The 19697-nt window shown below is 55.2% G+C and overlaps 10 protein-coding genes across 10 annotated transcripts; 7 read left to right on the top strand and 3 right to left on the bottom strand.

Moving 5' to 3' along the window:
* Positions 1–196: 196 nt before the first annotated feature.
* Positions 197–1552, top strand: N656DRAFT_610655 (lytic polysaccharide monooxygenase). The gene is made up of 3 exons (XM_064810294.1): positions 197–526; positions 583–887; positions 962–1552. Exons 1-3 carry the CDS (start codon positions 461–463, stop codon positions 1329–1331), a joined length of 741 nt encoding a protein of 246 aa, XP_064671560.1. The 5' UTR covers positions 197–460; the 3' UTR covers positions 1332–1552.
* A 982-nt stretch (positions 1553–2534) lies between these two features.
* N656DRAFT_778051 (uncharacterized protein) lies at positions 2535–3094 on the top strand. The gene has a single exon (XM_064814936.1). The coding sequence runs from the start codon at positions 2759–2761 to the stop codon at positions 3017–3019; it is 261 nt and encodes an 86-aa protein (XP_064671559.1). The 5' UTR covers positions 2535–2758; the 3' UTR covers positions 3020–3094.
* Positions 3095–3463: 369 nt separating this feature from the next.
* N656DRAFT_707276 (uncharacterized protein) lies at positions 3464–3658 on the top strand (the record flags this gene model as incomplete). Its single annotated transcript, XM_064811421.1, has 1 exon — positions 3464–3658. One exon carries the CDS (start codon positions 3464–3466, stop codon positions 3656–3658), a length of 195 nt encoding a protein of 64 aa, XP_064671558.1.
* An 812-nt stretch (positions 3659–4470) lies between these two features.
* N656DRAFT_778047 (uncharacterized protein) lies at positions 4471–6244 on the bottom strand. The gene is made up of 2 exons (XM_064814935.1): positions 4994–6244; positions 4471–4920 (listed from the first exon to the last, which is right to left on the bottom strand). The coding sequence occupies exons 1-2, from the start codon at positions 5795–5797 to the stop codon at positions 4873–4875; spliced, it is 852 nt and encodes a 283-aa protein (XP_064671557.1). The 5' UTR covers positions 5798–6244; the 3' UTR covers positions 4471–4872.
* Positions 6245–6739: 495 nt separating this feature from the next.
* Positions 6740–9525, top strand: N656DRAFT_828410 (E1-like protein-activating). Its single transcript, XM_064818535.1, has 4 exons — positions 6740–7162; positions 7223–7331; positions 7381–8685; positions 8742–9525. The coding sequence occupies exons 1-4, from the start codon at positions 6963–6965 to the stop codon at positions 9210–9212; spliced, it is 2085 nt and encodes a 694-aa protein (XP_064671556.1). The 5' UTR covers positions 6740–6962; the 3' UTR covers positions 9213–9525.
* A 563-nt stretch (positions 9526–10088) lies between these two features.
* N656DRAFT_778042 (PLP-dependent transferase) lies at positions 10089–12114 on the bottom strand. The gene is made up of 3 exons (XM_064814934.1): positions 10920–12114; positions 10719–10840; positions 10089–10646 (listed from the first exon to the last, which is right to left on the bottom strand). Exons 1-3 carry the CDS (start codon positions 11923–11925, stop codon positions 10122–10124), a joined length of 1653 nt encoding a protein of 550 aa, XP_064671555.1. The 5' UTR covers positions 11926–12114; the 3' UTR covers positions 10089–10121.
* N656DRAFT_609861 (uncharacterized protein) lies at positions 12099–12791 on the top strand. Its single transcript, XM_064810290.1, has 2 exons — positions 12099–12165; positions 12275–12791. Exon 2 carries the CDS (start codon positions 12381–12383, stop codon positions 12741–12743), a length of 363 nt encoding a protein of 120 aa, XP_064671554.1. The 5' UTR covers positions 12099–12165; positions 12275–12380; the 3' UTR covers positions 12744–12791.
* N656DRAFT_609862 (uncharacterized protein) lies at positions 12792–13610 on the bottom strand. The gene has a single exon (XM_064810291.1). It carries the CDS (start codon positions 13392–13394, stop codon positions 12840–12842), a length of 555 nt encoding a protein of 184 aa, XP_064671553.1. The 5' UTR covers positions 13395–13610; the 3' UTR covers positions 12792–12839.
* An 877-nt stretch (positions 13611–14487) lies between these two features.
* N656DRAFT_836261 (uncharacterized protein) lies at positions 14488–15061 on the top strand (the record flags this gene model as incomplete). The annotated part of the gene is made up of 1 exon (XM_064818774.1): positions 14488–15061. One exon carries the CDS (start codon positions 14488–14490, stop codon positions 15037–15039), a length of 552 nt encoding a protein of 183 aa, XP_064671552.1. The 3' UTR covers positions 15040–15061.
* Positions 15062–16294: 1233 nt separating this feature from the next.
* N656DRAFT_778037 (ArfGap-domain-containing protein) lies at positions 16295–19216 on the top strand. Its single transcript, XM_064814933.1, has 5 exons — positions 16295–16380; positions 16448–16721; positions 16787–16803; positions 16907–17017; positions 17074–19216. The coding sequence occupies exons 2-5, from the start codon at positions 16607–16609 to the stop codon at positions 18823–18825; spliced, it is 1995 nt and encodes a 664-aa protein (XP_064671551.1). The 5' UTR covers positions 16295–16380; positions 16448–16606; the 3' UTR covers positions 18826–19216.
* Positions 19217–19697: the final 481 nt, after the last annotated feature.

The following is a 19697-nucleotide window of genomic DNA, read 5'->3' as shown; positions in this document are numbered from 1 at the left end:
CATTGCTGTTGGCGAGTCCTGGCGCTGGCAGTTGTCCAACCCATCCCGCATAACCCACACGCAATATAACCCCAGTTTATCTGAATATATTGCCTTCGTCCTGGTAGTCCGGGGCCCCGCCATATACGACTTTCTGGCCCGCAGTTTACCATTCGGTACTCTAGCCCGCAGACTGCCATTTGTCACAGTCGCCCACAGGATCAGGGATGCCGTCACTCACAATATAGCATGTCGGCATCAACTTGTCCGGGACATTCAACTCGGTGCCTCTCTCGGGACAATAGTCGGATTCATCAAGCGATGCCCGGGTATGGAACTGCTGCTGATGCAACCGTCCATGACTGGGCGCCCCTATATAAATACTGGGCCAGGAACATTGAGAGATGGATCTGCTAGTCCTGTTGTATAGCCGCAAGGAACACGATCATCTGTGACGTGACCCGAAGCACAATCAGCCACCATGAAGTTCTCTCTGGTAACCGCCTTGGCTTGCGCCCTGTCAGTTGAAGGGCATGCCATCTTCCAGGTTTGTCAAGCTCTTTGACTCTGGCCGGGGAGGGCAACCACTAACATACACTGCAGAAAGTGTCCGTCAACGGCAAGGATCAAGGCCAACTCACCGGCATCCGAGCCCCCAACAACAACAACCCGGTACAGGATGTCAACAGCCAAAACATGATTTGCGGCCAGTCGGGGACGAAGTCGAATACTGTCATCAATGTCGCTGCTGGTGACAGGATCGGCTCGTATTGGGGACACGTCATTGGAGGCGCTCAGTTTGCCAACGACCCGGACCACCCGATTGCCAAGTCGCACAAGGGCCCCGTGATGGCCTACTTGGCCAAGGTTGACAATGCCGCGACGGCGAGCCTGAATGGTCTGAAGTGGTATGTGGCTGATGCCGTTGCTTGTTCTCCTTCAAGGTGGGCTAGCCTGATCAAGAGACTAACAAGTTTGACAGGTTCAAGATCTGGCAAGACGGGTTCGACACGGGCAGCCGCAAATGGGGCGTTGATAACATGATCAGCAACCAAGGCTGGGTGTACTTCAACATGCCTCAATGCATTGCTCCGGGTCAATATCTCCTGCGAGTGGAGGTTCTGGCTCTCCACTCGGCCAATCGGCCGAACCAGGCACAGTTCTACCAGTCGTGCGCCCAGATTAACGTCTCAGGCTCCGGCTCATTCACCCCTTCGCAGACCGTCAGCTTTCCCGGTGCGTACAAGGCCAGCGATCCCGGCATCTCGGTCAACATCTACGGACCGCAAGGCGCGCCTGACATGGGTGGGAAGCCGTACACGCCCCCTGGACCGGCGCCGATCACGTGCTGAGCATGATCGCTTCTACTTGAACCAGAGCCTTGGGTCTTGTTTGATGGAGCTGAGCTTGGTTTGTTGTGGCATCTTGATTACTCGTATGTCGAGGATAGCTGAGGGGAAGCGCTAAATAAATCTGCTTCGTGCTGAAGCTGCGGTGTACTGTCCCTTGTGCGTTCAGTTGACATCGACCCCTGATTAAGACAAGCCTTACGCTCTATGGGTTCCTTTTCTGGTTGTTTTTGTGCTGCCGCCTCGCAGTACCCCGGGGTTTTCAGGGGTTTCGGCTTCTACCTACCATTTGATGTATTGTGAAGAGTGTAACCGCCAGTAATCAAAAGCTAGAATGCCCATACGGTCCATCATGAGCGGAGCTCAATCTTTGACGGCCCTAACTCTCACTGGTTTCGCCGCCTCGGTGCCTCTCGGGCTGAATCGGGCTCTCCCTTGTAGCGGATGGCGGGCCCCACATATGTCATGACGGGACCTTCGGAAGCTCGGCCTACGGAATGGCGATTACACAGAGCAGAGGACGGAAATATCGCGGAGAGTGAGAAATTATGTGTTGCCACAACATTGTTGCTGTCGCATCAGGACACGGGTAGAGGATTGAGCCAGCCCGCCCAGCGCCCCAGCCTTTTACACAGCTGTCATGTCTGTACCTCCGTATTGTACGATACACCACAGAGTAGGTACGGTCTTTGGTAGTGGCTGTGCGCGGCATAGTTACACTTGAGACCATCAGGAGTCCAGGACACAGGTTGTATGTATGTGAGACACTTTGAATCTGTGTTGTCCCCGGCGGCAAGGAGCAGAAGTCTTGCCTTAATATATCTCAGGCCTCATACACATATCGGCCGAGTACAGCCTCGGCAGACAGCCGCGGGCATGGCAAAGTGCGAAGCGCGAGATGCTACCTAGGATTTCGTAGCGGGAACTCTTGTTGATCAGTCGTTGTCATCTCACAGAGACCTACAATATTTAACGAGTTAGCCAAGCGCACAGCCAGCATGCTCCACTGTAGCAACTAAGCGATCACAAAATCAAGAACCCCCACTCCAATCTCGCTGCCAATCCGGGCGAAGGATCATCTGTCTCCAGCCACGCGGATCAGCGCGACTTGATAATGGAACCTGAAATGTATTGGATTGTACTGTACACTAGGTAAAGTAAAAGTATTGCACCTTTGGCGATGGGCTTCCAGATCAGACAACGGTGAGTTACAGGTCTCGCCTGTCGGTGGATTCTTGCATCGGCAATAGCCGTGATGTGTATGGAGCTGCCATGCGGAAGAAATCGAAAGTGAAGGTTGATGAATCGTGTGCGTCCATGGCGAGAGATGTCGGCACCCATGGAACCCGGTCGGGCCTTCTCCGCACTTATATTGTAGGGCAGCATTGGCACAGGCCGGGTTGGAAATTCGCGCATTGGCTGTCTTTGCCATGTCTCCACGCCGAGCCAAGCTTTTTATGTTTGGCCGTTTTGGACCCACCGGCAGTCTTTTGTTTCCTCCATTCCCACCTCGATTTCGATCTCTGCTCCCCTTCCCTCCTCAACCTCACTCGACTTATTCGCTCGATAGGAGACCGCCAGGCCCGCTGATCACCCAATTGGCTCGTCGTCGTTCAATCGCAGCCACGTCTTGTGTTGTTCACCCTCTCAAACCTCTCGCCCTCAAAGACCCTTCGACGACACACCTCTAGCGGACTAGCGGAGCCTTCGGTCTCTCCACCTCCCTGGTCTTCTTGTAATCCGCAACTCACGCCCAACACCAAACTGTAAGCGCATTTCATACAGTCAATTGGCAGGCCGAAGCACCTGGGCCATACTCTCCTCCAAAGTCGAGCCTCCGAGGTCCTCAAGGGCAGTTTTAGTCTCGCTGCAGGGTCCGATGTTTCAGCTCCATGACGGATGCCAAGAGTTCCACGAGCTCGCTGTGACGTGCGATAAAACGGCGAGCTACAAAACGCTCAGCTCTTCCGCGATTGAGCTCTGACTCCTGCGACACACATCAGGCCGTAGACCCTGACACGCCCAGCTTGCGGCTATGCGAAGCTTCCAATTGCGCCAATTTGTTTCAATTGCCAAAATACACAGCAAAACGCCAGCTAATGCCTAGCCCTTAGTATACTCTAATCTCGCCCAAAATGCCTGCTATCAGCGCAACCGTCGTCGCCCGCGACACCTTCTCCCGAATCGCCAAGCGAAACTGGGCCCAAGAAGAAGCTGGTGTGATTGTCGTCTTCTGCATCACCTTCGTTGTCGCCGTCGGTCTCATAGCCCTCTTCATCCACAAGAAGCTTGCCGCCCGCAGGGAAAAGCGCGCCCAACAGCACGTATAAGCCGGACTTAATCCCTCGCCGTCTTTCTTTCGGAAAGTTGGGGAAACGGAAAGACAGCGGAATTGGCAGCGCGGGGACGAGGAATGAAGTAATGACTCGGGTGATGGAGGAGAAGGTGTGGAGACTTAGTTGGCTGGTTTCTCGACCTGCTTGACCTGGGAGTAGCTCGCGGACGACGAGAGCTCGAAGTGAGAAGGGGCCGGTTGTCATCCGGATCGATCGAATGGTCTGCGGCATTACCCTACAGATCTGTTTCGCAACTCGGCGCCACGGTGACACCATGATCCATCTTGTTGCTCCGGTATCCAGGCCTTGAAGGGCTGGATGTTCAAGGATCGTGAAAGAGGGCCAGATTGAAACGGAGGAGCCGCTGCTGTTCCGTCGACATTGAACCTCTTCACCGAACCTTAGCGGGCTGGCCATGATTACATACGGTGCGCTATGTTTATGTCATGTTGGAGCGCAACTTCACAGGCAATCTTGGCAGTTCATCTTTTAGTATATTCTCTCTTAATTCTACTTGATACCTTTACAGTGAACAACTTTTGAGTTGCCTCTGCGTTGCGTTGCTCTTTGCAACTGCTGCAGCTCACATGATCTGGCGACTTGGCTGTCTTGGACGATATCAGAGCGGCCGGGCGTCAGGATCAACCAGAGCCGTGAAACGCCATGCACTTTTCATGCTGCTGCCTAGGGTTGCTGCATGAACAATCCCCCGTGGCCAGCCGCCAGTGGCTGGTGCTGTCAGGGTCTCAGAGAAAGCAGGTTGACACAATTGCGGGCAGGTGTTGTTTACGGTTTCAAAGGATCTCGAGGTGGCAGGGATTGAGAACGTCTCTCAATTCTTTCTGGCACTACATGATTCTCCTTACGCGTGTCAAAACTGCCGAATGCTTCACGCAGAATCTCATCCCTCGGCTAACCATGGGGTAAGTCTGAGTAGGGACGTAAACATGCCTTTGGCCTTGCCACACATCCGGACTAGCTGAAATCCGGAAAGCGTCTATTCTCAGTTGGCACGAAACGCAGAATCAGCGAAGATCTAGCAGGATTTACTATTGCCGCGTTGTACTCGAGACTGTCACTCCAGCTAGAGATGGTCGGTCACATGGAGTATTCCTGCTTGAACAGAAATCGCTCATAACTATGAAACCGGGCGGAGTGCGTGCCAGATTTAGGCCCTAAGCTCCAGATGCTGACCGGATTTTGGAGGCTTAGCTATACATATCGGGTTTTTCGAGGTGAATTAGGCCATTCGCAGGCTGTGTAGGGGTTATACGTCAGCGACAGGACGAGCGCGAGCAAGAAAGAAGCGGGCAAGAGAAGGTTACTCACCGGGACGAACTGCCTCAACTTCACCCCAGCCTCCCTAAACACCGCGGCCGTCTCTCCATCCATGCTATACCCCTGACTATACACAACCTCGCTGATACCCACTTGCACAATCTTGATACTGCAAGTCAAGCACGGGCAGGTGTCGCAGTACAGCACGGCGCCCTCGCGGACCCTTTCGCGGCCGGCCTCGAGGAGGGCGTTCTCCTCGGCGTGGATGCACAGGCAGGTGGTCAGACCGTGTCCCGAGCCCTGGCCGGCGTTGCAGCGGGCGCAGCCGCCCTCGCCGCAGTTGCGCATCCCCCGCGGGGTGCCGTTGTAGCCCGTGCTGACGACGCGCTTGTCGCGCACCACGACGCACCCCACCCGCCGCTTCATGCAGTTGCTCCGCTGCGCGGCCAGCGACGCGAGCGCCATGAAGTACGAGTCCCACGAGGGCCGCAGCCGGTCCGCGTTGAGCAGGTCCAGTTTCCCCAGCGTCGCGTAAAGGTGCGCCAGGTCCGACGACGTGTTGAGCAGCCGAACCGCCGCCCGCGACATGAGCGGGTTGTGCCCCGTCACCGGGTCGTAGAGATGCTTGTCCGAGAGGATGACGAAGGAGTCGAGCGTGGTGATGGCGCTACTGCTTGAATCGGAGTCCGTTGTGGGTGTGGAAGAGGAATTAGGGGTGGCTGCTGCTGCTGGTGGTTTTGCAGCCCCTGCCGGTGCCGAGCGCTGCAGTGACTGTCGCCTCTGGAAGCGATCCCAGCGGACTGTCAAGGGCGCGTCCACGCTGATGAGCAGGAAAAAGGGCCGACGCATGTACATGTCGAGGATCTCCTCGTTGGGGATGTCGGTGGTGACCCATCTCTCGCGCCAGCGCTTGGTGATGAAGTCGAGGAGCTCATCGGGGGCGGAAAAGACTCGCTGCTGCCGGCTGTTGCTCAAGCTGCTATTGCTTGAGGGTAACCCATCTACAGTGTTACCAGCAGAGCTGAGATAGATTTGGGTGAAACCGTGATGCTCAACAAGGTAGCGCGCAATAGTGTGCTTTCCAGCGCAGATGCCTGGTAGTTGTTCAAGTCAAATAGTGGCCTCGAGAAAGAGATGGAGTGAGAAGTGTTGGGGAGTGGGTTTTGGGGGAGGTTTACTGCCACAAATGCCGATAAACATTTTGAATAGACCACTGGGTTGTTCGCCCAGGAATAATTAGGCGTTTGGAATGAATTTAGTTTGGTTTTCTAGCACGGCTTCCAGTTCAGCGGAAACCCGTACCTGTTCCCGCTTTTAGCAATGGACGGAAAACGCGTCCCCCGGGCCTTAAAAATTCAATTTACGTGTCGCGTGCTAGATTAGACACCCGAAGATTAGCCGGCGGGGCATCTGCAAGGCCACCTGCAAGATAGGATCTACCGATAAGCCGTGATCTCGAGATGAGGTGCGGGGCAGTGAGGCTGCGGGAAGCCCATCCACCTAGGTCATCCTCTCCCGGGCTTACCGTATCCATAGAACCTAAGCTACCTTACCTTACCTATGAGTTCAGAGCAGCTGCCTTGCTTGCAGCGTTTGATGACAACCATATTTTTCTCCGTGGCCTGATGACACACTTCAGTCACCTGGCACGCATGACACAATACAGCTGACCAGACCTCTAGGTATTCGGAGAACCTTGAGCAGTCTTGCCTCCGGGTCCTTGCTGTTACAAGCTATTTGATTACCTGTTGCTGCCTCATTGTTCACAAATCGCAGGCTTCAGTATCAAATCATTCCGTATTCTTTGGGACCCGCATTTTTGCAAACGCCTGGCCATCATCTCATCCGGCACCATTCGGTAAATCTGAATAAATGCGAGCTTAGTTCCCTTTGCTCGAAACCCGGAACCTTGAAGTAATCCTCAGCCACAACCCTTCGGAACGACTAACACGCATTGACAACTCGCAAGTCTAGGCGTGCTCGTTCTCACAAACAGTGAGGCAGTCAAGGTCTATCCGCAATGTCGGCGCTCAAATTTGTGCCCTTCTCCTCAGAGATAGAGCTGCCCTTTTACACGGCTCTATTCTCGTCGAAGCTCGACCATGACAAGCTTGACGATTCCGCGCGTCCGGTGTTGGGCTTGTATGAGCCTCACGCCCAAGCCAGCCCAGAGTCGAGCACTAGGATGCAGATTCTAGGTCATGCGCTCACAAGTAAGGAGTGAGTCGCTCCCGTTCGAGCCCCGCCGTGGCCCGAGGAAGCGTCTAACCAGCAGAGCAGCGTGCCCACCGGCATGTGTCGAGCAAAGGGGTACATCAAGAACGTCAACACCATTGAGGAGTTCAAAAACACAGATACGAACGCCATGATCACTGATGCTGGTCGCCAGGTACGTTACGTGAGCCTGCGGTGGTTGCTCCGCCTCTGACGCTCGGCAGATTTGGGATGCGATTCTAGACGGCACGATCTACTCAGTACCATCGCTCCTCTCGTCGTTCGCCATCCTCTCATTTGCAGATCTGAAGAAGTACCGGCTTATTTACCGCTTCGCATTTCCTGCGCTTCACTCTGACCCGCCCTGGAAGCGAACCGGAGAAATTGGACACCTTGACTCCAAGGAGAGCACGGCCCTCGTTGAGGCGGTAGGGACCTGGCGGTACTCCATTAGCAACGAGAAAGAGCACGGCTTCTTTCTTGCGAAGAAGGTACGCGGCGTCGACGCATCGCCCAAGGGCCCCTTTGACGATTCATCGACGGAACTTGGGTATCGATGGGAAATTGGCGCCCTTAGAGACTTTGAGACGGGCTTCTTCAACAATGCCGCCGAGGATGACCGATATGTCGCCTTTGTCGATCCCTCCAACTATCCGGATGCCCCGGCGTGGCCACTCCGGAACCTCCTAGTTCTGATCAGGCAAAGGTACCGTCTAGACAAGGTTAAGGTGCTCTGTTACCGTGACACACATGGGAGGAGGCATGAGGCGCGAAGTATAGTTCTTCCGCTCTCCGTCGAGCCAGCTGAGAATACGGAGCCAGCAAAAATGCCCAACGTGACGGGTTGGGAGAGAGATCCGAGCGGCAAACTGAAAGCCCGAGTGGCCAACCTAGCCGAGTACGTGGATCCCACACGGCTGGCCGACCAGGCTGTCGATCTAAACCTTAAATTAATGAAATGGCGGCTTGCACCAAACCTCGACCTCGACACTATCAAGGGTACGAAATGTTTGTTGCTCGGTGCAGGCACCCTGGGGAGTTACGTCTCCAGGAACCTGATGGGTTGGGGTGTGCGGAAGATTACTTTTGTCGATTATGGTGCCGTATCGTTCTCAAATCCTGTCCGCCAGCCGCTATTTCAGTTTGACGACTGCCTCAACGGAGGTAAATCCAAGGCACTTCGCGCTGCCGAGGCGCTCAAGGAAATTTACCCCGGAGTTGAAGCGGAGGGTCACGTCTTGTCCGTGCCGATGCTGGGCCACCCTGTGCTAGACGAGTCCAAAGTGATGGCGGATTTCACCAAGTTACAGGAGTTGATTGCCTCACATGATGCCATCTTTCTCCTGATGGACACGCGGGAGTCGAGGTGGCTGCCAACCCTGATGGGCAAGGCCGAGAACAAGATCGTGATGAATGCGGCTCTCGGATTTGACACGTACGTAGTGATGCGGCACGGTGCAGCCCCAGAGAACGGCAGTGGAGAGACTTTGGGCTGCTACTTTTGCAACGACGTTGTCGTCGCTGCCGATGTAAGCTGCCATCATCTGAGGACATGAAGCGAAACATGTCACTAACCAGTCTCCAGTCCCTGAAAGATCAGACGCTCGATCAGCAGTGCACCGTAACACGCCCGGGCGTCGCGGCGATAGCCTCGGCGCTGCTCGTGGAGCTGCTCACAAGCATCCTGCAACACCCCCGGAAACAGCACGCGCCAGCCCCCGTAGCCACATCGGGGCAGAACTACGAGCGCGACCCGCACGACCATGCCCTGGGCATCGTACCGCACCAGATCCGGGGGTTTCTGTCCACGTTCCAGAACATGGTCATCCACGGGAGGTCTTACCCGCAGTGCAGCGCGTGCAGTGGTCCGATTTTATCGGCCTACAAGTCCGAGGGTTGGGAGTTTGTCAAGAGGGCTCTGAACAGCCGGGAGTATGTTGCCGAGCTAAGCGGGCTGGCAGAGGTGCAGCGAAAGGCGGAAGCGGCCGCTGCTGAGGTGGAATGGAGCGAGGATGAGGGGATGGCCGAGGAGGAAGGGGAGGGGATTTTGCTTTGATACCTACCTTGGCAAGGCGACGGTCTCGTTTGGTGGAAGGACTTGCCGCTTGAAATGTGCTCGTCTGGCTTGAAGCCTGGGCTGGGCGAATGACCAGCTTTTCTGAATTGTCGTTCACCAGTCACGTTTGGGAAGGGCTGGATCTGGATCTGGATTGCTGAAAATCTAATGGACTGGATGTATAAATCCACGAACAAAGCCGGCGTTGAGATGATCGTTAGGTAGCTATTTGCCATGAGATAGTCAGGACTAAGGAGCGTTCTTGCATGTCCCAACATCCCATGTTGTCATTTTGTAGCCCCTAGGTAGCTCCGTATCACTGGTAACGTTAACTAGGCGGTAAGTGGTGGCAGAATTGTCCCCCAAATATCGTTGCCCCGTACAGATTTCTCTCGAGTCTCCATCTCTCTCGAATTTTCCCGTCGTCACCAGCATCCCGACCATTTGCTAGTCCCTCTTACAAAAATGGCACAGGGCGCAATCAAAAAGGCGCCCAAGCCCAATCCAGGCGGGAAAGGCAGCAAATCCGGCGGAAAGCAGCAAGCGAAGAAAGCTGCCGTCAGCAAACCGAAGCGACCAAAAACCACTGCCGACAAAATCCAAAAGAAGTACACGGCGGGACTAGTTGCCAAGACGGAGCAGATGCTGGGCGAGCGGGCTGGTCATCTGGAGCTGATCGGCAAGGGTAGGAAGAAGGGTGAGGGCCAGACGTTCAGGGGCGGGACGAAGAAGTTTGGTTAGAGAGAGGGGACCGAACGAGAAGCCTGTCGGCGGTGTCTCGTCTACGCCTATGAATGAGGAATGGAAGCTTTGGTTGAACGGGTCATCCCCCTGCTCGACGGCACTGCGATCAGACAGGTACGACTTGCGCTTCTCGGGTATCAGTGGCTTTTTCTCCATGACAGCAAGCTACGAATGACCCTTGGCAACATCCGCCAACACCTCCTTGATAACCATCGCATCCCTCTCTACATCGACCCGCCAGTTCGCAACGGCAATCCGCGCAGCTTTTTGGCCGTCCCACTTGGTCCCACTTACAAACATCTTCCCGGATGAGTTAATCCGATCCACCAACACCTCATTTAGAGACGGGTTCCTGGCTCGGAACAGCACAACGATGTATGTGCTCTCCAGCGATTCATCTTCCCTCGGTAGCCATTCATAGTCGTCAGAGTCGCGCACAAAGGTAGCTATCTCGCGCGCCAAGAGGACCATCCTACTCAGCATGGCAGCGATACCGTCACGGCCCTCGCTCAGGAGCGCTGCGTATACTGGAAGGGCACGGAAACGACGGGAATTTTCAATGCCAACGTTTAGGGGGCTGAGGATGGCTGTAGGGTCCCCGGGGGACGAGAGGTATGCGGCATTGGGGTTGCTGAAGACCTGCGTGAGGATGGATGCGTTGCGGCAGAAGAAAACGCCGTTGTCATATGGCTGTAGGGATCATCAGACAGGGGCAAAATACACGCAACACTGGCTACACCACCGCGAAGGTCATTGACATACCACGTTCAGCAGTTTGTGCCCGTCGGCCGCGATACTATCGGCCAGTTCCAACCCAGCGACATTTGCGTGCAGGTTGAGGAACTGGTCTATCTTTGGCAATGCACGGGCAAAGATGCCGAAGGCTAAACCACTCGTCAGCAACAATTATTGCAGCTTAAACACGCCGGATGCGACGCGAAGGAAAGAGCAGACAGGACTCACCTCCATCCACATGGATCCAAGCGCCATACCGATCCGCCAGACTCCTCAACTTAGGCATATCCAACAAACTGGTGGCAAACCGTCCCGTATTGACCTCGCCTGCGCTGACGACAATCACATGGGCCACTCCGTCCTCAGCACCCCTCTTGAGCTCTTTCTCCACGGCGTCCAAGTCCAGCCGCCACGGTTCCCCCTGCCCGCTCAGCCCCACGTCCTTGACGCTCCTGTGACCTAGCCCAATGACGCTCGCCGCCTTGAGCAGCGACGAGTGCGCCATGCTGCTGAGCACCCTGATCTCCCTCACCCCGGCGGCCTGGCACGCCGCGAGCAAGCCGACCTCGGCCACTGACGCAGTAATGGGAGTACTCCCTTCCGCAGCGGGGAGCCGAGCGGCCAGGACCGCCTCCCTGCCGCAGGCCAGCCCGAGGATGTTGCTCGCCGTGGCGCCCGTCGTGAAGGTGCGGCCGGGCCAGGCGTTGCTGGGGTCGCCGTCGCTTTCGGAAGGAGCTGTGTCAAGCTCCAAGAGGCTGATAAGCATGCGCAGGGCAGAGTCCTCGATCGCTGTGCTGGCGGAGTGGGTCCAAGGCGAGGAAGCGGAGGATGGGATCATGTGGACTTGGACATTCTGGTCGAGCGCGGAAACCAGGTTGTCGGCTGTCTCGGCTATGGGGAGCACGCCGCCCGTCACGAAGCCCAGGTAGCGCGGAGAGAGGGACTGGTGGTTTAGCGCTGGTAGCACGGTGTCGAGGAGGTGGGTGAGCGTTGAGGACGGGCCAAGTGGTGACAGATAGGACGGTGAGCCTGGGGAGGGCAGAGCGCTGAGGCAGGCCGTGATGGCTTTATGCGAGGGCAGGACGGAGTTGCCGTCGGGCGAGGCTGCGTTGTTGGTGGTGATGGCCTGTCGTAGGCGCGTGTACGCTTGTAGCAGGAAGTCGGCTTCGGCGGGGGGGTCTGCGCTGTTGGTGTGGCTGCTAATGCTGGTGCCACCTATCGTCGGGTGCCCCATGGTTTTGGTCTCGATGTCTCGATTGGTTGAGTGCTATGTTACCTTACCTTGAATGTACTTTACCGTTCCTGATGTGGTGCGACCTCAAATCATAATTCCCACGTGGAACAGCACGGATTAGAGAATCTGGTGACAAGTTGTGGCCCTGTGGGTGCCCGTATCTTTAGGGAAAATACATAATGAATCCAGTTACCAGCTGTTTAGCAGAAGAGGTTTCAGGCGAGCCAGAATATCTCCAAAGTATGACTCCCATTAGTATTAGTAATATTTCCCACGATGAGACAGATGAGGAAGGTGGACCCCTCCGCACGCTACGTACTCTACCTCTGCTAACGCTGCGATATTGAAGTGCGACGTTCACCGCTCCTGCATCACTTAGCTCGCACCACTTACTGTACCTTACATGGCACGGCCATAATCCTTTCGAGCTTCAGTTCTCGTGATCCAGGAAGTTGATGAATTCATGGCCTTCATGGCCCTGGGCGCTAGCCATCACGCTGCTGTTTTCGACATCACTGTCTTCAAGGTTCACATCGTACGCCGCTAAGAGAATGGCCGCTGCTCACGTCAAGAAGTTAAGAGAACGTTATCATGGTCAGCAGGTTGAGAAACAGCTGCTTGGTACTCAACCGCAGTCCCTGAAAATGATAAGAGATGACAATGGACAACCTGCATGTGGAAAATGCACACGACGGAGACACAACGGAGGCCTATGTCCCAAGATCGACTTCCATTCAACACCTTGCGGGTATCACTGCAATGACAGGAAACCCCATTCCTGGCAGGGAGACATAAACACGGCAGGTGGCGAGGCGTGATCGATCCTTGTATACGGCCATGAATTGTAACATAATACTCGTTCAGTTTCCATTCCGAGCAGCGATTATCCCTTGTCTCCTTAATTCACCAACTCTCTACCACGTGTGTTCTGGTCTGGGCGGGCTCCTGCCAATCTCCCTGTCCCTTTCCCCGTCCCCATCACTCCTCCTTCTACTAGTATGTCGTCCGTCTGACCGCTCTCGGCTCCGACTCCTGGGCCTGTCCCTGATACTAGTACTAGCAGTACTAGGTCTTAGAGCAGCCTCCAGCTCGTTGGGCTGCCAACACTGCTTGACGAAAAGCGAGCTTCGGGACCTGCCGGGCACCCTAAAGAAGATGGGGTCGGCCCATAGTTTGGCGTCTCTTGGGGATTTGAAACGTAGCATGAGGCCCCGCAGAGACCGGCTGCTTTCGATTTTGACTTCGCCCAGATCAGAAGGCAGGTTCAGCAGCACCTGGCAGTCTTCATTGCGGTGTCCGGTACTACCCGGTTCTCTCGGACGCACTTGGTTGCGTTTGCGTGAACGTCGGACCATGGTGTAGTAATACCGGGCCAGTTCGATGTTGGGAAATCGGAGGAGCACCCCGGGCGGCGACCCGATGTGGATTTGTACGCGCACGTAGACGGTGCCACTGGTTTCGTTTGCCATGGACAGGGATAACTATGGGGGTTGTGAAGATGTGATTGTGATCAGATGGGTAAAAGCGAGTAGGTGATGGACTTAATGCGGAAGGCTGTCAGGACGGGAATTCAGTGCAATGCTGGAGACTCGGAAGGTGTATTCGTGATTGAGAAACGTCGTGAGATTCTTATACTGACCAGGCAGTCTACTACTCTTGGTTGCATGCGGCGCTTGAGTGCATCTCTGTGGTGTTTGAGAACGACGGTTGGGATGCAGCCTTACTGGTGTTATTGGCTAACTGGCGATCTTGCATGCAGCATGCAGCATCCCAGCTTGTATTATTCGTACTACGCTGCTGTTTACCCTGAAATTGGTATACTATAAGTAGGCCGCAGCGGTTGGGTGCTTCGCCTTGTAACATAATACATCCTGGCTGGATTCTGTCTTTGCGTTACTTGATGCACAAGAGATCAGGTACAATAAGTAGACCAGTTCTTATGGACGGAGACATCGAAACCGGATCCCTCGGTGCAGGCTCCGAGACGAGAAGGCACCCGGCTTTGGACTCGGAGCTTCAACGCAGTTGTAAGCCAGATCACCTACCTACCAACTCATGGGGAAGCCAAGTATGAATGGGCTCAACTGATGCAGTCGTGGCGCAGCCGGCGAGGGGAACAGCACCGCTAGCATCACCTCCGCCACGGAGAGCGTGAGGACCACTTCAACCGCATTCATAGACGACGGCAGAGGCCCGCCAATTGAACGGCTACCACCTTCCGAGTCGCTGGAGACAATTTCAACGCAGTGGTCCCGGTCTGTTCCGCCAAACGGCGGGGGGTGGACGGTCGAGCAGGGTAACCAGATCCGCTTCTCTCCCGATGACCCGGGCCACTGGGCGCTCAACCACCATTTGTCCAACCTTGTCTTCGAGCTCCACCCGCCGAAGCAGAAACCGGTGAAATGGCTTGTGGCTTGGCTGACATCTCTCCTACGGGATGGACGAATCCGCCGGCCCAAGCCATCATCCCCAACTGAGCGACGATTCCGAATTGACTTCGCCGAATTGCAGCGCATGAAACTGCGCAAGCTGCAGTGTGCGGTTATTGCGGACGTCGTGTACATGCGCAACCACGGGGTTGAGGCCGCCGGGTGGGAGGCCAACCTGGAGAAGTACGTCTCGACACTGAAGGAGTACGACTACATGGTGCAGCGGGCGCGGGAGAGCCGGGACCCGTTTTTTGCCACGGGCGAGTATTTAATCGATAATCTCGTGCTCAAACGCTGCCTTCCGCCGGAACTGCTCAGCCAGCCACTCAGGAAGGTCAACTCGGTCTGGGAATGGGAGACTGAAGGCGCGAAACAGTTGACGATAGTCGGTACGCGCGGGGCTAACCTGTCCAAGACGTGGGTTTTCAACTTCCGGAGACGGGCGGTCATTGCTGCGGTGGGCGGGATGTTTCTCGTCGGGCCCATGTGGTTGATGGTGTTGCGGAGCGAGCTCATCACCCAGCTGGTTGCGACGACGGTGTTTGTGACGGGGTTCGGCTTACTCATGGCGGCATTCCTGGACAAGGATGAGGCGGTCCTGGCGAGCACGGCCGCGTATGCAGCTGTCTTGGTTGTTTTCGTTGGGACCAGTATTGGGAACGACTCGGGAGGAGTGACTAGGTAGTCCATCAATCATGTCCTTAGAGGATACTAGATGGTAAGCTTTCCTGAAGAATTAGCTTCCATCCCGATGATGTATGTATGTATCTACACAGAAAAGTAGGACTCACCTTACCATGATATAGCAGCACAATTTCTTGTAAAGGTTCATTAAGCACCTTTGCGCCCTCGCTACCAACCTCCATCTTCGACTGTGGGTAAACGCTCAAATCTACCTAGCCTTCCGAGACACAGTCGCTTGGGGTGGTACCTCACCTCCTGGCCGCCCTGCTCAACGTTGCTCTTTCAATGCGTCCCAGACTAGAGCCCACAGAAGGACAAAGATGGTGATGCCTATCACCTTGCTTTGTTCCTTGGATGAGCTCGCGCGGATACCTTTGCCTGCTGCGCTGTATCTGGACCGACTCAAGACGTCACTGTGATCACCCGCCGTCATCTCTTTCCCTGACTTTGCCATTGAATCAATAGCAAACGATGGACATCCAGTAGCGGCACGGTGGGAATATCGGACATCAAAAGTGAAGACATAGTGAAGAAGATCATCTCTCTACGTACCTATATCAATCGGAGGAGGCCATAGACGACCGATGGTTGGACTTGCGTAGAAATTTGAAGTCCTTCGATTCTCTGACGATGGGATAACTATCTGGCCTCGAGGCTCCTTGTTTGGTTTTGTTTGAAGGAAAGGTATAGGTGACGAAATAAGCCTTCAACTTGTTCCTTCAGATACAAAAGACCATCATTGTTTAAGAATCATGGATGCATGGTCGGAGGAGCGACTTGTGAACCTAGGCCTGAATTTGAAATGAACCCTCAACCCAGTGAACCCACAGGCCCAGGCCCCACGTGTAGGCTGGGCTAGGCCCCATAAAAAGAAGGATCGCAACACGCATGGGTCCGAGCGCCTGTGCGGACCAGCCCAAGCGGTCTTAGCGCCAGGGGAAAGGAATCGGTGCTTGTGGTGGATTGCCATTTGGCTTTTCTTGAACGTTCGGATTGATAATGAACAAGAAAATGGAAGAAGTATTCGGGCAGTCAATACCATTGTATCCAATTGAGAAGCGCAACCAGTTCGTGGCAGTTCTGCAGGCATAAATAGGTACGCAACCCTATGTACTCCGTAAGCTGCGTAAACAACCTCACTTCCTGTAACCCCCGGGCACCGCTCCGCGCTAGTGCTGTGGATGTTCGCTGTGACCTGCAAGCTCTCAGGAGGCAAGAGGGGGTCGTGTGTCTCTTGGAGATTGGCCTCCGCCGCAAGAAAACCCGGAAACACTTCAGATGTGCATCAATTCCGGGTTTCCCATTGCAGGCACACCTGTTTGTTGGATTCAGTGAATTTACAGTGAGCTACGGAGTACCTATCCCGCTAATGTTAACCCAGCAATTAATCGACAATCCCCGCCTCCTAGTCAACCCCTGCTCCCCAGTCCGCGCGGCGCGGGTCACTTTGGATTCGCTGGTTCGCTTTCAACCTCTCTGGTTCGAGTCGTCCACACGACAAGAAATCTAAACCACTGGAGCTCTCGAAGCACTGGAAGTTGGATTAGAAACGCGCGGTTCACAGCAGCATGTCGACAGCTCTGAGCAAGCGCCAGCAGGCGCGCAATGAAAAAGTCCTGCAGGATCTCCTCCACAATGTGCCTGGAAACAACTTTTGCGCCGATTGTCAAGCACGAAATCCAGGTAATTGCGCCCAACCCCAATCCGACATCCTGAACCCTACGGACTAACCCGTCTCTTTTCGGCAGCTTGGGCATCATGGAGCGTAAGTCCTCCCCATTGAGGATTCCGTTTGGATCGCTAGGAAGTTAGATATGTGTTACTGCACACGAGAAAAGGCGACGCTGACGATAAGGGGTGGGTGGTAGTTGGGTATCTTCCTTTGCATGCGGTGCGCCACTATCCACCGCAAGTTGGGCACCCACGTGTCCAAGGTGAAATCGCTGAGCATGGACAGCTGGACCAACGAGCAAGTCGATGTATGCGTGTCTCGCGGCTCCTATTGCCCCTTACCATCTGCTAATGCTGTGTCTAGAACATGAGAAAAGTCGGCAACGTTGTGTCGAACAAGATTTACAACCCGGAAAACAAGAAACCGTCTATTCCTGTAGACGCCGACGAAGCCGATAGCGCTATGGAACGATTTATCCGCCAAAAGTACATGAGCCGCACATTGACGGCAAACAAAAGGCCTAGCACAGGAGGGAGCGACTCTGATACTCCGCCGCCGCTTCCCCCCAAGACACCAAGCCGATTCGGTCTGCGGTCCGCCTCCTCAATATTTCCGCTCGGTTCCAAGGGCAGAAAGACAGCCGGTAGCCAGGAACCGAGCAGCCCGCGAGATGGGCAAAGTCGGCAGTCTCCCCGGAGCAGCCAGGCCCCGGTATTCGGGGCCAGTATTCAGCAGAACCGCACGGGTGGGGATGACACGGAGCGAAAGCTTGCCAAATTGCGGGACATGGGCTTCAACGATGACAATAGGAATACCATGGTGTTGAAAGGGGTAGGAGGGAATCTGGAGAAAGCGATCGAGGCGCTGGTCCGACTGGGCGAAGGGGATGGAAGATCCATTACGCATCCAGGCCCGGCCAGGGCTGCGACGATGCCTGTAACAAGGAGCTTGACACCAACAACCGCTACCTCAAGCTCCGATGCATCCCACGGACGACCCATAAGTCCAGCAAGCACGAATCCCTTCGATATGCTTGACACGCCGCCGCCGCCGCAGCCTCTCTCGTCACAGTCGACTGGCACGTTACAGACGAAAAATCCCTATCTATCCACGAACCCGTTCGGCGCGCCGCAGCAAACTCCGTCGGCTCTTGACCTAGCCTTTCAGAACATGTCGCTAGCACCGGCATCGCAGCCGCTGTTTCCTCATCACACGGGAGGGCTTGCCCAGCAGCAGAGCCCTCAGCCATTGTATCAGCAGCAGCCGATGAACGGATCGATGAACGGACCATTGACAGCGCCGTTAACAGCTCCGCTCATGTCTACAACGCCAGGCTACTTTCCAGCAGCGGTAAACGGCAACCACACGTATCCCCAATCCGCGCATCCAACCATGGCCAGCTACAACCCCTTCTTCCCACCTCAGGCGACGCAACAGCCTCTGTCAGTGAATACGGCCCAGTTTAGCGGCAACATGAGCAACAATCCGTTCACGCGGTCACCGACAAGGATCCAGTCACCAACCCTCTCGCAAATACCGGAGCAAGCACAGCAAAACTTTTACTCGCAACCAGCTCAGCCGCACACGAGCAATCCTTTCCTCAACCAAATGGCATCTGCTGGGCAACAGCTACCAGGGCAGATGCAGATGCAAATGCCTCAACAAATGGGTGTCGTACCGCAAATGACGGGTTACACAGCGCAGCCGCAGCGACCAGATAAAGCGTCAATATTGGCATTGTACAACTACCCGCAACTAGCCCCGAACCCATCGCCTTTCCCAAGCCAGGACGCTGGCGAGACCACCCCCGCCCAGACGCCCAATTCGCTCTTCCCACCGCAGACGTTCCCGCAGGCTCAGCAATCACAGCAGCAGCAGCCTCAGGCGCAGCCATCGCCGGTTAGCCCATCGGTGGGCAGCAGAAATCCGTTTGTGGGAACCGGGGCGGGTCGGACGGGGTTGTCGACCGGGTCAACGCAGCCAGCGCAGGCCATGGACGCGGCGCCGAAGCACAACGTCAGCCGAGAGAGCATGCTGGCTGTGGGCCTGGAGTGGTCCAGTGGGCGGCACTCCCCGGACGCGTTTGCGAGTTTGAGCGCCAGGGATACACGTTGAAACGGGTTTGAGTGGTGTTACTGGGTATGGGTGTATGCAATGTTGAATTGTTTTATGTGATCATGTCTGGTTCATGGGGGTTGTAGGCAGGACACTCTTGTACCTAATTTATGATGGCATCGTCAGGCTGTAGTGTATTATACGGGCATTGTGGGGACAATACCTGGTTAACTGGACGCGGACATCATTGCCCAGGGACGTAAGAGCCCGTTCCTTTCTGGCCTGTCCGCAGACTCCAGGGAAGGCAACTATTCTTCGGTGCAGCACCGCTGACTGTACGATGGCTGGGATGGCTGCCTTATACTGGATGTAACCTAACTCGGGGTACTGTAGCTACTGTATGTACAGGGGCGTGGATTGAGAAAAGGTATGCTTCCATGGTCACGTTATAGCTACGAAGCATCAAGGTGCTCTTTACTGACCTTCTAGCCCCTGAACGTGCATCGCATGCGAAGGACGGGTGTTTGTGTCCTTCGCCAGGCACAACTGCCCCGGGAGGAGATGGTGGGGGCGGGAACGTACGAGAATCTCCGCCAAGCGCTTACCGGCAAACATTTCGGTCGCCTCCAGTCCTCGACACCAACTTTTCGGTGACAGCCTCACGGGGCGTGTGGGGCATCTCCCTGCCCTTCTGGGGGTGGTTGGGTTGGCAGTGGAGGACGCAACCAATCTCCTGTGCCAACCTCATGAGCCACTCACTGCAGTCAGCAGCACCAGGCATCGACTTATATATCAAATCTTGAAGCTGACTGTTTGGTCTCACAATCTCAGCCGTGCCGCCCGCAAGCAGCGAGGCTTTAGACTCGTATATATGTCCACAGCGCGTCGTACCATGTTCACCCTATGGTTCGGAAGTCATTTTTGCAGCGTTT

Source organism: Canariomyces notabilis (assembly GCF_033297395.1).
Source record: "Canariomyces notabilis strain CBS 508.74 unplaced genomic scaffold N656scaffold_7, whole genome shotgun sequence".
In the NCBI taxonomy this organism is placed as follows: domain Eukaryota; kingdom Fungi; phylum Ascomycota; class Sordariomycetes; order Sordariales; family Chaetomiaceae; genus Canariomyces; species Canariomyces notabilis.
This window is presented reverse-complemented; position numbering and strand designations above follow the sequence as displayed.

Coding starts and splice junctions, on each gene's coding strand:
- N656DRAFT_610655 (XM_064810294.1), top strand. CDS start 461: ATGAAGTTCTCTCTGGTAACCGCCTTGGCTTGCGCCCTGTCAGTTGAA. Junction 527..582: donor AAGGGCATGCCATCTTCCAG/GTTTGTCAAGCT, acceptor CATACACTGCAG/AAAGTGTCCGTCAACGGCAA. Junction 888..961: donor AGCCTGAATGGTCTGAAGTG/GTATGTGGCTGA, acceptor CAAGTTTGACAG/GTTCAAGATCTGGCAAGACG.
- N656DRAFT_778051 (XM_064814936.1), top strand. CDS start 2,759: ATGTCTCCACGCCGAGCCAAGCTTTTTATGTTTGGCCGTTTTGGACCC.
- N656DRAFT_778047 (XM_064814935.1), bottom strand. CDS start 5,797: ATGTACATGCGTCGGCCCTTTTTCCTGCTCATCAGCGTGGACGCGCCC. Junction 4,921..4,993: donor AGTTGAGGCAGTTCGTCCCG/GTGAGTAACCTT, acceptor ACCCCTACACAG/CCTGCGAATGGCCTAATTCA.
- N656DRAFT_828410 (XM_064818535.1), top strand. CDS start 6,963: ATGTCGGCGCTCAAATTTGTGCCCTTCTCCTCAGAGATAGAGCTGCCC. Junction 7,163..7,222: donor CATGCGCTCACAAGTAAGGA/GTGAGTCGCTCC, acceptor CCAGCAGAGCAG/CGTGCCCACCGGCATGTGTC. Junction 8,686..8,741: donor ACGTTGTCGTCGCTGCCGAT/GTAAGCTGCCAT, acceptor ACCAGTCTCCAG/TCCCTGAAAGATCAGACGCT.
- N656DRAFT_778042 (XM_064814934.1), bottom strand. CDS start 11,925: ATGGGGCACCCGACGATAGGTGGCACCAGCATTAGCAGCCACACCAAC. Junction 10,841..10,919: donor TTGGATCCATGTGGATGGAG/GTGAGTCCTGTC, acceptor CGAGTGGTTTAG/CCTTCGGCATCTTTGCCCGT. Junction 10,647..10,718: donor GGCACAAACTGCTGAACGTG/GTATGTCAATGA, acceptor TGATCCCTACAG/CCATATGACAACGGCGTTTT.
- N656DRAFT_609861 (XM_064810290.1), top strand. CDS start 12,381: ATGAATTCATGGCCTTCATGGCCCTGGGCGCTAGCCATCACGCTGCTG.
- N656DRAFT_609862 (XM_064810291.1), bottom strand. CDS start 13,394: ATGGCAAACGAAACCAGTGGCACCGTCTACGTGCGCGTACAAATCCAC.
- N656DRAFT_778037 (XM_064814933.1), top strand. CDS start 16,607: ATGTCGACAGCTCTGAGCAAGCGCCAGCAGGCGCGCAATGAAAAAGTC. Junction 17,018..17,073: donor GGACCAACGAGCAAGTCGAT/GTATGCGTGTCT, acceptor TGCTGTGTCTAG/AACATGAGAAAAGTCGGCAA.